The sequence below is a fragment of the Typopeltis vanoorti genome, chromosome 18, assembly GCF_054136105.1.
Source record: "Typopeltis vanoorti isolate ZY-2024b chromosome 18, IOZ_Tvanoo_1.0, whole genome shotgun sequence".
NCBI classification, from domain to species: Eukaryota; Metazoa; Arthropoda; class Arachnida; order Uropygi; family Thelyphonidae; genus Typopeltis; species Typopeltis vanoorti.
Genome location: NC_143566.1, coordinates 56,342,163 through 56,355,731, shown reverse-complemented (window position 1 = coordinate 56,355,731; position 13,569 = coordinate 56,342,163). Strand labels below are relative to the sequence as shown.

At 35.2% G+C, this 13,569-nt stretch overlaps 1 protein-coding gene across 1 annotated transcript in view; it reads left to right on the top strand.

Moving 5' to 3' along the window:
* The window catches only part of LOC150096684 (tetratricopeptide repeat protein 39B-like), a 300,955-nt gene that overhangs the window by 197,158 nt on the left and 90,228 nt on the right, over window positions 1-13,569 (top strand). Inside the window, exon 12 of the mRNA XM_090408472.1 lies at window positions 10,654-10,815. Within this exon, the coding sequence (XP_090264598.1) occupies window positions 10,654-10,815 (162 nt within the window). The remainder of the gene's footprint in view (window positions 1-10,653; window positions 10,816-13,569) is intronic.

The window sequence follows — 13,569 nt, the reverse complement described above, 5'->3', positions numbered from 1 at the left end:
TATACACACACACTGATTTATTGGAAAACAGTAAATAAAAATACAGATTGTACATTGTTTGACATTTAATCTCCTGTGATTCTGCTAAATGAAACATTCTAGAGTTATGATCCAAAGTTTGTATGGCATGTAAGATGTCCAAGGATCCCTTCATTTATCTGTGTGCAGGTGCGATAGGGGAGATGCCCATTCCTCATCAAGTGAAACTTATGGATCAATATCATCAAGAAGAGATTATCATATGCATGAACTGGCCAGCCAGATCTTCTGACCTGAATCCTATTGAGCATCTCATGGATGCTCTAGGTAGACATGTTGCTTCTCTCAACCATTCTCTCCAAAACCTTGAGGAGAATTAGGAGAGCTTTGCACGAGCAATGGTTGTTATTACCAACTGAGCTCCTGGATACTATTATAAACAGTATGAAACATTATTACAAGTGCTGTATTGCTGTGAGGGGTGACCACATTCTTTATTTGAGGCACTTTGATAGTCTTGCATTTTGAACTCCTGTTTTTGACTTGTTTTCATGTACCCATTTGAATTAAACTATTTATTTATAATTTTTGTGGGTGTTTCTCTCGCATTTCATGTCACTGCTTTTCACCAAATTGCATGAAAATTCACCACACAGTTCTTAAGTTTTGTAATTTTTCTCTTGCTTCCTTAATTAAAAAAAAAATAAATAAATAAATAAATCAGCTAACGCCTATTTGTTCCTGTATAGGGAGTCCTTAATTTTTGGAAACAGGAATTTGTATATCCTGTGTCAAAAATCAGGGCAATAATCCAAAGAAGCTCGTTGGTTTCAGATTTGAATGAATAGACCCTTCATGTTGGAAAATGCAGACTACTTGTGGTCATCCTAGAACTAGTCCAACTCTTTAGACTTACTGCCTGTCATTTTCCAGATGCTATTCATTGGATTTTTTTAAAATTTTATTTTCGGAAAAATAGCACATAAAGAAAGCGTGAATTAACGGTACTGCTATGGGTCCCCTTCCCTCTCTTCCCCTTTAGCTTACTTTTACATGGAACACTTTGAAAACAAAACACTTACCATGGTTACATAATAGCCCCTAGTGTGGTTACACTTTGTTGATAATGTGTTTGCCATTTGGCACCATGGACAAGACACTTTAGATGCCAAAGTGTCTTGGCAGTTTGCCAAAAAGTTGGGAGACTGTTAACTTAAGATCATCTCCCACATAGCTGTAATATAGGGTGGCCATAAAATAACTTTCCCTCTTTGGAGGCATCTGTAGCTAAAACCAATAAACGGAATGAGACCAAATTTTATATTGAGACTTTTGAAGGCATGGGGAGATGAATTCTGCAAAAAAAAAAAAAAAAAAAAAAAAAAATTAGTACCAAAAGGCATCGAGAGGGGAAATTTTGGTGCTGGCGGAGCCGAAAGGAGTCAAATATTTGCAGTAAATGCAGGTGAAAAGGATTATGCAAATTTTACTGTCGTACATGATAGCAGCTCCACCAATTCTACTTAAAAACGGATTGGGAACTTTCAAGCAGTTATTCGAATGACGACGAATTGTGCTCAATATGCATCTTACCTTGCCTCAGCGTGCTTTACTTACGTTGTTTTACCTTAAACATTGCAATGCCGTAGCGGCACTTCGGGAATTTAGGAGGCTTCATAACCTCCTTACAGGTCCTATGTCAGCTGTAGCACTGAGAGCTATGATTAAGAAGTTTGAAGAAAATGGATCACTAGGAGTTAGACCTGACAGAGGACGGAAAGCAGTGCAAGAAGAAACAGTAACAGACGTTGCTACTGCAGTGTTTGACGACACAGGGACCAGTACTGGTCCAAGGGCTCGTGCCATAGCTCTCATTTTATCTGCCTTTAATGTAATTATCTGCTTGTTTTCGGCTCTGCCAGCGCCAAAATTTCCCCTAAGTCGACTTTTGGTACTAAATCTTTTTTTTGCGAAATCATCTCCCCATGCCTTCAAAAATCTCAATATAAATGGTCTCATTCCATTTATTGGTTTTAGCTACAGATGCCTCCAAAGAGGGAAAATTATTTTATGGCCACCCTGTACTTTCCTTTTTTTGCATCATTAGAGGCTATCAAATTAGGACTTTAGATCTTTTGTTTCACTTACTCATTGTTATTGAATTGTTTCACTCACTTATTGTTGCATGTAAACTATAACATGCTGCTTTGTGCTCTGAAGATTCTGGTTTGAAATCCAGCAAAATATAAGCCTTTTTTTTCTTCTTTTTTTTATAAAATAGTTCATTCAGAGCCATACTTATGCACACAGGTGCAAGAGGCTCTAGCTGGGGGCCCCAAAAAAATTAGGGCCAATTTAAGGGTGCCAAACAATAAGGTGGATGCTGGAGTACTCTAGTGCCTTGCCCTCTGCCTGCCTGCCTGCCTTGGGAAAGTGTAATTATGGCACTGAGTTTGTTTGGTGTTGTTAATAAAATAAGTTACATATATTCTTCAATTCTGACTGCCGACTTATAACTTAAATATCAACTGTATTGCTTGATTTTGAACAAGTTTTCTCTTGTGCCTTGTCATACGACAACATATCACATTTTTCCATATCATAACATTAAAACATTTAAATTATTAAAATATTTAAATACAGATCCTTGTTATATTCTCATGATTACTTGACTGTTTGTCTTAAAGTGAAATTGATCCTGAAAACCTCTTTATGTCCTGAACCCAGTTTGTTCTTCTGCAAATTCCCTTCTCTTCTACAATTTTTCTTAGCCTCTTAAGTATGCTTCTATAAATCTTACCAGAACACTTAGTACTATGAGAGCACTACTCCAGTCATCCAGAATTCAACATTCTGAGAAGGCCTTCAGAATTATACAGTGTAGAACTAGAAAACTTTTATACATCCATATTTGAGCATTTCAGATTGAATATCGTCCACTACAGATTTCCACATTTCAGACTTTTGATAATATTTATTTATTTATTTTATCCTAAGTATTGATATATTATTATTATTTGACACCTCCAGGGAGGCCAAGGACTCATCGAGGGAGGGCACCTATTCTACAACTCTCTATCTCCACCAACTACAATGAACCACAACTGCACCAACACCACCTATCGTCCATCACTACCACTAGCATTTTCACAGGCAATCACAAACATCCAAGCCTACGGCAGAATTCGAACCCGCAGCCTTTTGACTGGAGAGTGGATACGCTAACCACTTGGCCAACCAGGCCAGCAATATGCTCCTGATTGCATGCATCTTGGATATTTACAACCACTGTACTGTTACTACTTGTTTCATATAATAGACTTTCAGAGTAATTGCTAGAATATTTATAGATACTTATACGACATGTAGAAAAAATATAGAATTTTATTCAAAAACTTCAATATGTTTTATCCAGTGTAACATCATTAGACTAGTAACTACATTCAAAACACAATAATCATTAGAATTAGTAATGTAACATGTGCTTACCAAGCTCATTTCTCAGCTGAGTTGATAAGATTACACTTATTAGAGTTCAAATTCCAGCTGTAAAAGTTTCCATACTCAGATTAATTAAGATTAGATAATTTTATAGCATTTTACATGTTTCAAGGAAAAGATGATCAAATTTAAACCTGCTTCAATGTAGAAGCTTTTTCTGGTTTCAAAGAACTCTGTGCCTAGTGTAAATTGCATGAAAAGCAAGGCCAGACTTGTCAGATTCCAAAAATGCAATATAGCCTTGATGTTCTTGGATAATATGAGTGGGACGCTTAATAACTACATGGTAAGGAGAGAGGCTGTAATGTATTCTTTGTTGATGGCAAGGAAGAAGACAGTTTTCGAACTGCTTTGAAGGAAGATTGAAATTTAAATTGAATTTGCTTAGAATCCATGTTATTTTTGGTTCACAGGTTCCTTTAAGGTAGGTTATTCAAATTCTTTTCATATCATATTGTAGCCTGGTTGATGGATGATAATTATTAATAGTAATTTCACGTATCTATTAGCCATAATATTGTTTTATTTATTCATCTAATAAAAGGGAATCAGAAGAGCAGATCATATGAGCTCTGTGTACAAGACACTATTTATAATACCTGTCTACTGTGATGAATGATGGTGTGAGGATGAGTGAATGTATCTGTTAGTAAAGATTAATTTTCAATAAACTGAAAATTTAACATGACCTGTAAGATTTCAAATTATTAAGGTATCCAAAAAAGGGGCAGGCAGTTGTTGGATTCATGTTCAATAGTGAATTTAAACACAGGAGTACAAAGAGCAGTCTGGTCCCACTCAGAGTTGCAGCCATATACAAGGTTAAGGAAAAGTGCAAGAATTGATTTTCTAGATGCTCCATAAAATAATCAGCTAAAGCTGGTGAGATAGGACTATCCATTGCTGTTCCTTCAATTTATTTGAACAAATTGTTCTGCCATGTTCACACCTTCATTCATCACAGAAGATGGGTATTATCAAGAGTCTTGTACATAGAGCTCATATGATCTGTTTTTCTGATTCCCTTTTGTTAGATCAATTGGATAAAATTAAAAACAAACAAACCAATATCTAATGATTACAACAAAATCCATTCAAAAAATTATTGGTAATTATTATTTGTCAACCAGACTACCATCCAACAGCACAAGAATTCAATACCATACCTTAAAAGAACCTCTGAACAAATAGAATGGATTCTTCACAAATTCAGTGTGTATACTCCCTTCAAACCAGCTTGGAACTGTCTTCTTACCCATCTACAAAGGATACGTTACCATCTTTCCTTACTAGATAACTATCATGTACCCTGCTCATATCGTGTTTGTTGTTTTGGACAAACTGGCAGCTCTGTTTTGATTAGAATCCAAGAACATCAAGACTGTATTGCATTTTTAGAATCTGACAAGTCCAGCCTTGCTGAATCTTTGTATGGTTCCAAATAACTCTGTACCCAGTGTCAATGACATGAGTTCTTTGGAACCAGATAAAGATTCGTCATTGAAGCAAGTCTTATCCTTGAAAGATGTAAAACACTATATCAACCTGTAGGATATCTGCTGTTTAGCAATATCAGATTATCTTGCATTATTATTTTTTTTTAGCGATGGCCGATTTTGAATAAATATATGAATAAAATGGAAAGGATAGCTTTTAATTTTATTATTTACCATGTGTGTGAACATTTCCTAAACTTATATAGCAAAAAATGCACTATTTCTTGTAATCAGAAATTTCTTTAATAATGTTATATATAAGGGAAATCTTTGTATGCTTATGGCCTGTTGCAAACTGTTTCATTGCGATATTTATGACTAAACAAGCACACGTAATAACCACAGTAATAAGTTTTAATAAGTAAATATTTCATTCTAAGTATCAAAGAACATCCTCAGTACAGTTAATTCAAACAATACTAGGAATAACATACAGTTAGGGGTGCATGATTATATTGGAATCCCAATATACATGCAGTAGTATGTTATAGAATTAAATTAAAATATATCTGGAGGGGGGGGGAAATATATTAAAATAAGATAACATATACAAAAAAATTATTATTTTACACAATTTTGTATGACAACTTCCCATACTTTAGGAATAGCAAGAACGTCATTACAGTTTAGATTTGGTCTGTGAGGCAAGGCTTCAGCACTTTCTTTATATAAACGTTCATGTTTATATAAAGAACTATGTAGAAGTTTGGTCTTTTTTCCAATGGATCCGTTGGTTTGGGTTTTTAACTTCGTGTTGTGCGAGGCCAGATTTCTGTGGTTTGATAAGATGGATATGGTCTCGATGTTCCGAAATGCATTTATGAACAGATCTACCTCTCTGTCCGTAGTAAGATAATTTACAAGAGCATGGAACCTTGTACATGCCAGGCAGCATCAGAGGTGAGAGTTGGTCTTTAGGAGAAGGTAACAAGTTATAGATCTGGTTGATTGGTTTGTAGGTGGTAGCAAGTTTGTATTTCTTCATAATTTTTTAAAGATGTTCGGAGATGCCTTCGACATAAGGTACGGGAATCCTATGGGCTTGTTCTTGTCTAGGTTGATGTGTGTGGGAAGTGACTGATGATTTTTTGAGTTGTTTTAAGATTGTATCCATTTAGTATGGCTGTATTTTTGATTATTTTCAATTCTTTGTTTAGAGATTCTTCAGAGGAGCAGAATCTGTGTGCTCTGGTTACTAATGATTTAATGATGCCAAATTTTTGAGATGGATGATGAGCAGAAGAACTGTGAATGTAACGACCTGAAAACGTCGGCTTGCGATAGAAGTGGAGATGGTACCATCTTCTTTTCTTTGGATGTGTAAATCCAGAAAGGGGATACCCTGTGGAGAAAATCTCCACTAATTATTACTGTGGTTATTAATAAGCACAGTAATAATTAATAATATGCCTATCACAATAAATTGCGATATTTTTTTGCCAAAAGATCTCACCTCTAATAATTTAATTTTTTTATTTCTGTAATGTAAACTTGAGAGAAGAAAATATTGAACTTTCTGATGACAGTTTTTTTTGCCATTAAAGTCTTGTTTACAACAAGCAACTTTTGTGTCACCGCATTGCTTACCTCATCAGGCAGTAATGAGGTTGTGCGAAGTTTGTACTTCCGAAGAGGAAGTTGAATTGAGAAGAATAATAGAACAGCTTTTGCATTAATTAGAATGGAGATGACATTCTAAAAAGTAGGAAGTTTAGGGAAGAAATATAGTTTAGTCCCACAACTGGCCAGGACGTCTATAGACATCCAGCTACATCTGGATACGATTCAGATGACCGAAAGAACATGGATAAGAAGTGCAATTGGGCCATCATGTCCTTTCAAAGGTGTGATAATCTCTCACGTTGAAGAGAACACTTAATCAGATGATCTCACGTTCGTAACAGTGTCTCAGTTGCCTATAACAAGAAACGCAGTTCCTTGTTCTATGCTGGGTAACTGGTTCTTAGTTATATTGGATAGACTAAAAATATAGAAATTATTTTTATTTTTGTTTTCTCTTTTTATTGTACAATACAATTTTAATGCCTGGACAAAATGAAGATCCTTGCATAGTTTCTTCACTTAAATATTGCCTTACCTTGGAGAACCAATTTCATTTTTAATTTTTTTGCACTAATTTTTTCTAATCGCTTACTCGACAAAACATTTTCTTTGTGCTTGAAGAAATTAATTCACGATTAAAATATGATAATTATTTGAAATATTATATAAAAGAAACCCGGCTGCCGACGTATCAGATTATGTTATCTTTATTTTTGTTCAAAATCATATTTCGAAGAATACTTCACAGATATCCTGAAGGACACGCTTGGGCTACTTTGCTTTATAGAGAATAACATGAAATTCTTTAATCATATCACTAAATTTTTTTTCTTTATATCGTTCTTTGCACTTTTACCTTCTTGGTTTCCTTGTATAATTGGTCATTACAAAATGAAATTAACGGTTATGATTTAAATTAATCTGTATATATTTTCTGCTAGTTCAGATATTATGCTCCAATTTTAAAGTAAGTGATACTTTTGCTTATATTCTATCATTAGAAATATGTACGAGAGTGGGCTGAAATGTTCTCGGCCTAACAATGAAGAAACGAATTTATAACTTCAAAATTATTTTATTTTTTGAACATAATCTCCCTTTAGACTAATACATTTATTCCAGCGATGCTCCAGCGCCATTATCCCGTCCCTGTAGTGAAGGGATACCACTGAAAAATATCCCTCTACAGCTGCAATCACCTCTTGATTCAAAGAAAAACGCTGACCAGAGAGGAAGAGATAGAAGTCAGAGGGAGCCAAATCTGGAGAATAGGGTGGATATTCCAACAATTCATGGTGCAGATTTCTTAATTTTCCCCATTGCCAAAACACTTTTGTGGAAAGGTGCATTGTCCTGATGAAAGATGATTTTTTCTTCTGCAAACTGGGTCTTTTCCTCACAAATTTTTTCATCTAGTCTGGTTAAAAGATCAGAATAATCTTCTCTGGTTATTGTTGTACCCTTTTCAAGATGATTAATAAACAAAATGCCTTAAGCATCCCAAAACACCAGTGCCATGCATGACCTTTCCTGCTGATGGAACTGACTTTGTCTTTTTTTGGCACTGAACAACCGGCTTCTATCTACTCTTTTGACTGCTGTTTGGATTCTGGTGTGTAATGGTGAATCCAAGTTTAGTTTTAAAGTTTAGTTAAAACAAAATTAGTTTTATTCTTGTTAAAACTCTCCAAGCACTGTTCAGAGATTTTCATTCGAGTGTGTTTTTGATCTGCTGCGAGCAAGCTCGGCACCCATCTTATGCAAAGCTTTTTCATTTGCAATTCTTCATGCAAAATATATCCTACACATTCTTTTGAAATGCCTATAGTCTCAGCAATTTCATGTACTTTGACTCACCGTCATCCAATACCATATCGTGCACTTGATCAATGATTTCTGGTGTTGTTACACTTTTTGAACGTCCTTCACGTGGATCATCTTTAAGTCTGGTACAGCCACGTTTAAACTCATTTCTTAATTGTCAAAAACGAAGGAGAAGAGTGCCCATAAACTTGTATGAACTTGAATGAATTTCTTTTGGCATTAAGCCTTCTTTTACAAAGAATTTTATGACCGCATGATTCTCAATTTTATCCATTTCAAGTGATACAGACAGCACTTTTGCTTCAGACAGCTGTATAAAACAAACTACTTGATAGAATGACTTGCAGTTTCACATGGATGCTTATGACAGATGTACCAACTTAGAAAAAAAATCTTGCTAATAGTGTTGCCATCTATGGTCAAGGCTGAGAACTTTTCAGACCACTCTCGTATGTCTTCATTATTCTTACCAATCTTCCCATGACTTTTGTTTAGCTACTTTTTACACATTGTTTTTCTTTTTCTGTTTTTTCCCTCTCTGTATTTTCAGAAAGCCTACATTCTTGAATTACTTGCTAGCAAATTTTTTGGTATGCTTCCTTCTTTTCCAGGAATTCCTCTTTATAACTTTTTCATTGCAATTCTCATTTTTTCTATCCTTGCAGACATTTTCTGCATACCTCTCTTGCTGAATCAGTAAATTTTTTTTCAGTCTGACACTGAGTTTTCAAGATTTAATTATTGTTTTTTAAAATAATATTTGCATGTTTGAGCCCTCTGAGAGTTGCTCAACTTTCATTCCTTTTTTTTAAAACTCTTATATATGTTTCTTTTCTATATGATACTCATATTTATCCTGCTCAAAACCAAATAATGATCACTTCCTATTTCAGATATTCTGTATACTCTTGCATCCTGATGAAGATATCACTATCAACAAAACATAGTTAATGATACTTTCTCATTTCTTGAGCCATCTTCATAATGTGAAGACGATGGCACAAGGTGCACAAATTAATATGCATTTATGTTAATTCTTTCCATGTGAATTTGCATATGTCTTTATGTTGGAACATGGATTTATTAGTGACTAATCCATGTCCTGAACAGAAATCCATTAGGTAGTTACCATTATTATTGACTTTGCTCTTCTCCCTAATTTTCCCAATGCATTTCTCTACCTCTGGTATTCAATTCTCACTCTGCTGTTCAGATCACTGACTGGGACCAACTTTTCTTTTTTCATTGTTAGCTACCTTTTCTAATGATTCAAAATATTTCTCCCTTTCTTCCTAGAAGAACTTTCTCTTGGACCATAGGCACTAATAAGTTTATCCAGTTCTGCATTTTGAGGTTTCTAATATCGCTAGTTAAAATTGCCTTCCATTCAAGAAGATAATTTTCTTTAATGTGTACTGTATCTGCTACTCGCTTTTACTTGATCATTATTGCTTGAATATAACATTTCTTAGCTGATAATTAGAAGAGTTTGGTTAATTTAAGTTTGGTAATGTGGATTATGTCAACATGTTACTTCTCCAATTTATCTGCTAGTTTCACTTCTTTTTGTTGATTCTTACATTGATCGTGCTTATCTGGAATTCTGTTGATGCTAAGTTTTAGTTTCTTCCAATATCTCACTTTTTTTTCAAAAAAAAAAGTATTGGTCTTGTTTCACTAGATAATGCCTGATTAAAAAGACCAGCGCCTTCTTTGGCAAGGAGAAGATTCAGAAATGAGTAACTAAAATGATGTAAAATGATCTGATGTAAAAGAATAAATCAGAACTTGATAGATGAAAAGCAATATGGAGAGATATGATATAATATGAACAAGTTGGTGAGGATATGTAGAATAAATGCAGAGATCTTCCAGCAGGGAGAAGAAAAGAAAATTATAATCAGGGATCCATCTGAAGTTGAGTAAAAAGTAGTGGACAAGTAAGAGGTTACTTGTTCAGTTTATTCATCATATGAGCAATGATGGAGTGGAATGCATTTTCTTGAGAGGATGATGAATGGATAATTAGTCATTTGACTTTATGATTATTATTATTATAATAGATCTCTTTAATAAGTAGGAAATTGTCATATCTTTTATTATTTCATAATGTAGTTAGTAACCCAACTGTCAAGTAATTACTTAATTAAAATAAATGAATATTTGTTAATTCTAAACAAATGTATAATTTATTTTATAAAGGATTTTTCATCTGTTCATGTATATTAATATTGAAAAATAACTGCTTAAAACTTCAATTAATTCTTAAAGAATTTAATGTGTTTCTCAGTTTCAAGTGTGATTGGAAGGAAGCTGCAAAATGTTCAGACATTTTACGGAGAGAATGTCGCTGGTCTCCAGCTATTTATACTTATGTACATGCTTCTGTTTTGTATATGATAATGGATGATGGTCAGCCAGAATTAAAAGAAGAAATTAGTGAACTCATGAGGTAAATAATTACTTTTGTTTAGTTTTTATTTTCACACACTTTGAAACCCGATTATTCAGAAGTCATTTGTAATACTCACATGCACAGAAAAAAAAAGAAATTATAAAATAAAAAGAAATTTGATATATGAAAAGTAATTCAGCCAGTGCCCATTATTTGCAGTTTATGATTATTTGTTTTTAGTGACAGTTTCAACTTTCATTGAAATTTCATAGTTTCAACTTCCTCCCCTACCCAGCCTGAAGCCAGCTATTCCAAGTAATCAGTTATTAGGATGGAGAGTTAGTTTTAATAAAACTCACTTTACATTTAATAACATTCAGTTTAATAATTATGTATCATTAAATATAGACTGAGAGGATCAGATATTATCCTACTCACTATACAGTCATTATCACACATGATAAATTTTTCATTTATTATTAGTATTTTATTATATTAACTACACGTATGAAAGGTGGTAATACCTCTAGCACCTCAGCGATCAAATAGACAAACTTAATTGATATTTTATCAACAGAAAGAAATCTCCTCAGAATTTCAGGGGTGTAGCAAATATACACGAAAAAATTTGAGATTATTACTGATATTTAAGATAATGTTTTTTTTTTCTTTCCTAAATCACTTAGGGAATTGAACAATGTAGATCCGAATATAAATTAAATTATACTTTAATAAATATTTCCGATATTTCGGCAACGTCACGTTGCCATTTTTAAAAGGAACTTACAAAAAGGCACATGCACGCATGCACTACAACACAGTAACTGAGAATGAAGGTATGAAGCTATCGTTCTCCTAGAAGTCCTGATGGTGCCCTCTAGCAGGCTAAGTAGGTGTTCTTGGCCGTTGGGCTGAAGGTCTGCTGATGTATGCCTCCCAAATTTGAGGCAGTCACATGCAACCAAATTTGTTGAGGTTTGGGGAGTTTCTTAGGGCTGAGGCTGATTCCATAAATAGTCTTTCGAATTTGTATTTGCTATGGTGTATTACTGTAGCTTTCTTCCACCGTATTCTGTGGCATGCATCCAGAGCGTGGGCTGATTCCATAAATAGTCTTTCGAATTTGTATTTGCTACGGTGTATTGCTGTAGCTTTCTTCCACCGTATTCTGTGGCATGCATCCAGAGCGTGGTCTGCAAGACCAGAATGGCTGTACTTGTGAAACCGGATGTAGTCCTTGTGTTCAGAAATTCTGATATTCGCTGTCCTGTCTGTTTGGCCAAAGTACGACAGTTTACAACTGCAAGGGACTTGGTATACACCAGGTAGGTCTAGGGGAAGTGGTTGGTCTTTGGTGGAGCGAATAAGGGATGCCAATTTTCTGTGAGGCCTGTAACAGGAGGTGAGGTCATGTTTTTTTAGAATTTTCAGAGCCATGTGGCCAAATAGCGAACACATCATCAATGTTGATGATGTGTTCGCTATTTGGCCACATGGCTCTGAAACACTCCTCTCCTTCCTTACATACTTAAACAACCAACACTCCAGAATCAAGTTCACCCTGGAAAAAGAGGAAAACAACAGCCTCCCTTTCCTAGACACACTAGTCACCCGCCAGCCTGATGGAACGTTGGTTTTCTCAGTTTATAGAAAACCCACCCATACAGGCAGATACATTCACCAACAATCCCCCCCCCCCTTCACAACAATATGGAGTGGTGAAAACACTATACAACAGGGCAAAACTAATCTGTTGTAACGACATGACCCTAAACACTGAACTAAATCACATCCTCAACACTTTCTCAGCCAATGGCAAACCCCCCCCCCCCTCCAAAAAAAAATCCAAAAAATATTAAAACCTACAAACCACAGCCCCCCCCCCCTCCACAACAGAGATTACTCTAAATCCATCACCATTCACTACATCCGAGGCACCTTGGAAAAAATTACCAATATTCTAAAAAAACACAACCTCACCTCCTGTTACAGGCCTTACAGAAAATTGGCATCCCTTATTTGCTCCACCAAAGACCAACCACTTCCCCTAGACCTACCTGGTATATACCAGGTCTCTTGCAGTTGTAAACTGTCGTACTTTGGCCAAACAGGCAGGACGGCGAATATTAGAATTTCTGAACACAAGGACTACATCTGGTTTCACAAGTACAGCCATTCTGGTCTTGCAGACTACGCTCTGGATACACACCACAGAATACGGTGGAAGAAAGCTACAGTAATACACCATAGCAAATACAAATTCGAAAGACTATTTATGGAATCAGCCTCAGCCCTAAGAAACTCCCCAAACCTCAACAAATTTGGTTGTATGCAACTGCCTCAAATTTGGGAGGCATACATCTGCAGACCTTCAGCCCAACGGCCAAGAACACCTACTTAGCCCGTTAGGGGGCACCATCAGGACTTCTAGGAGACCGATAGCTTCATACCTTCATACCTTCATTCTCAGTTACTGTGTTGTAGTGCCTGCGTGCACGTGCCTTTTTGTAAGTTCCTTTTGAAAATGGCAACGTAACGTTGCTGAAATATCGGAAATATTTATTAAAGTATAATTTAATTTATATTCGGATCTACATTGTTCAATTCCCTAAGTGATTTAGAAATGCATAACCAACATATAAGCCTGTCTACGAGAATTTAAGATAATGGTCTAAAGTAAATTTCAAAGGATAAGTGCTGTCCAAGTAAACATGAATCTGAACTTGTGCACTTCATCTAGTCGGGAAAGCAGTTGAGAGTGACTGTTAATCATTATTCAGAATTCATGCTTAGAATTCATGCCTAGCATTT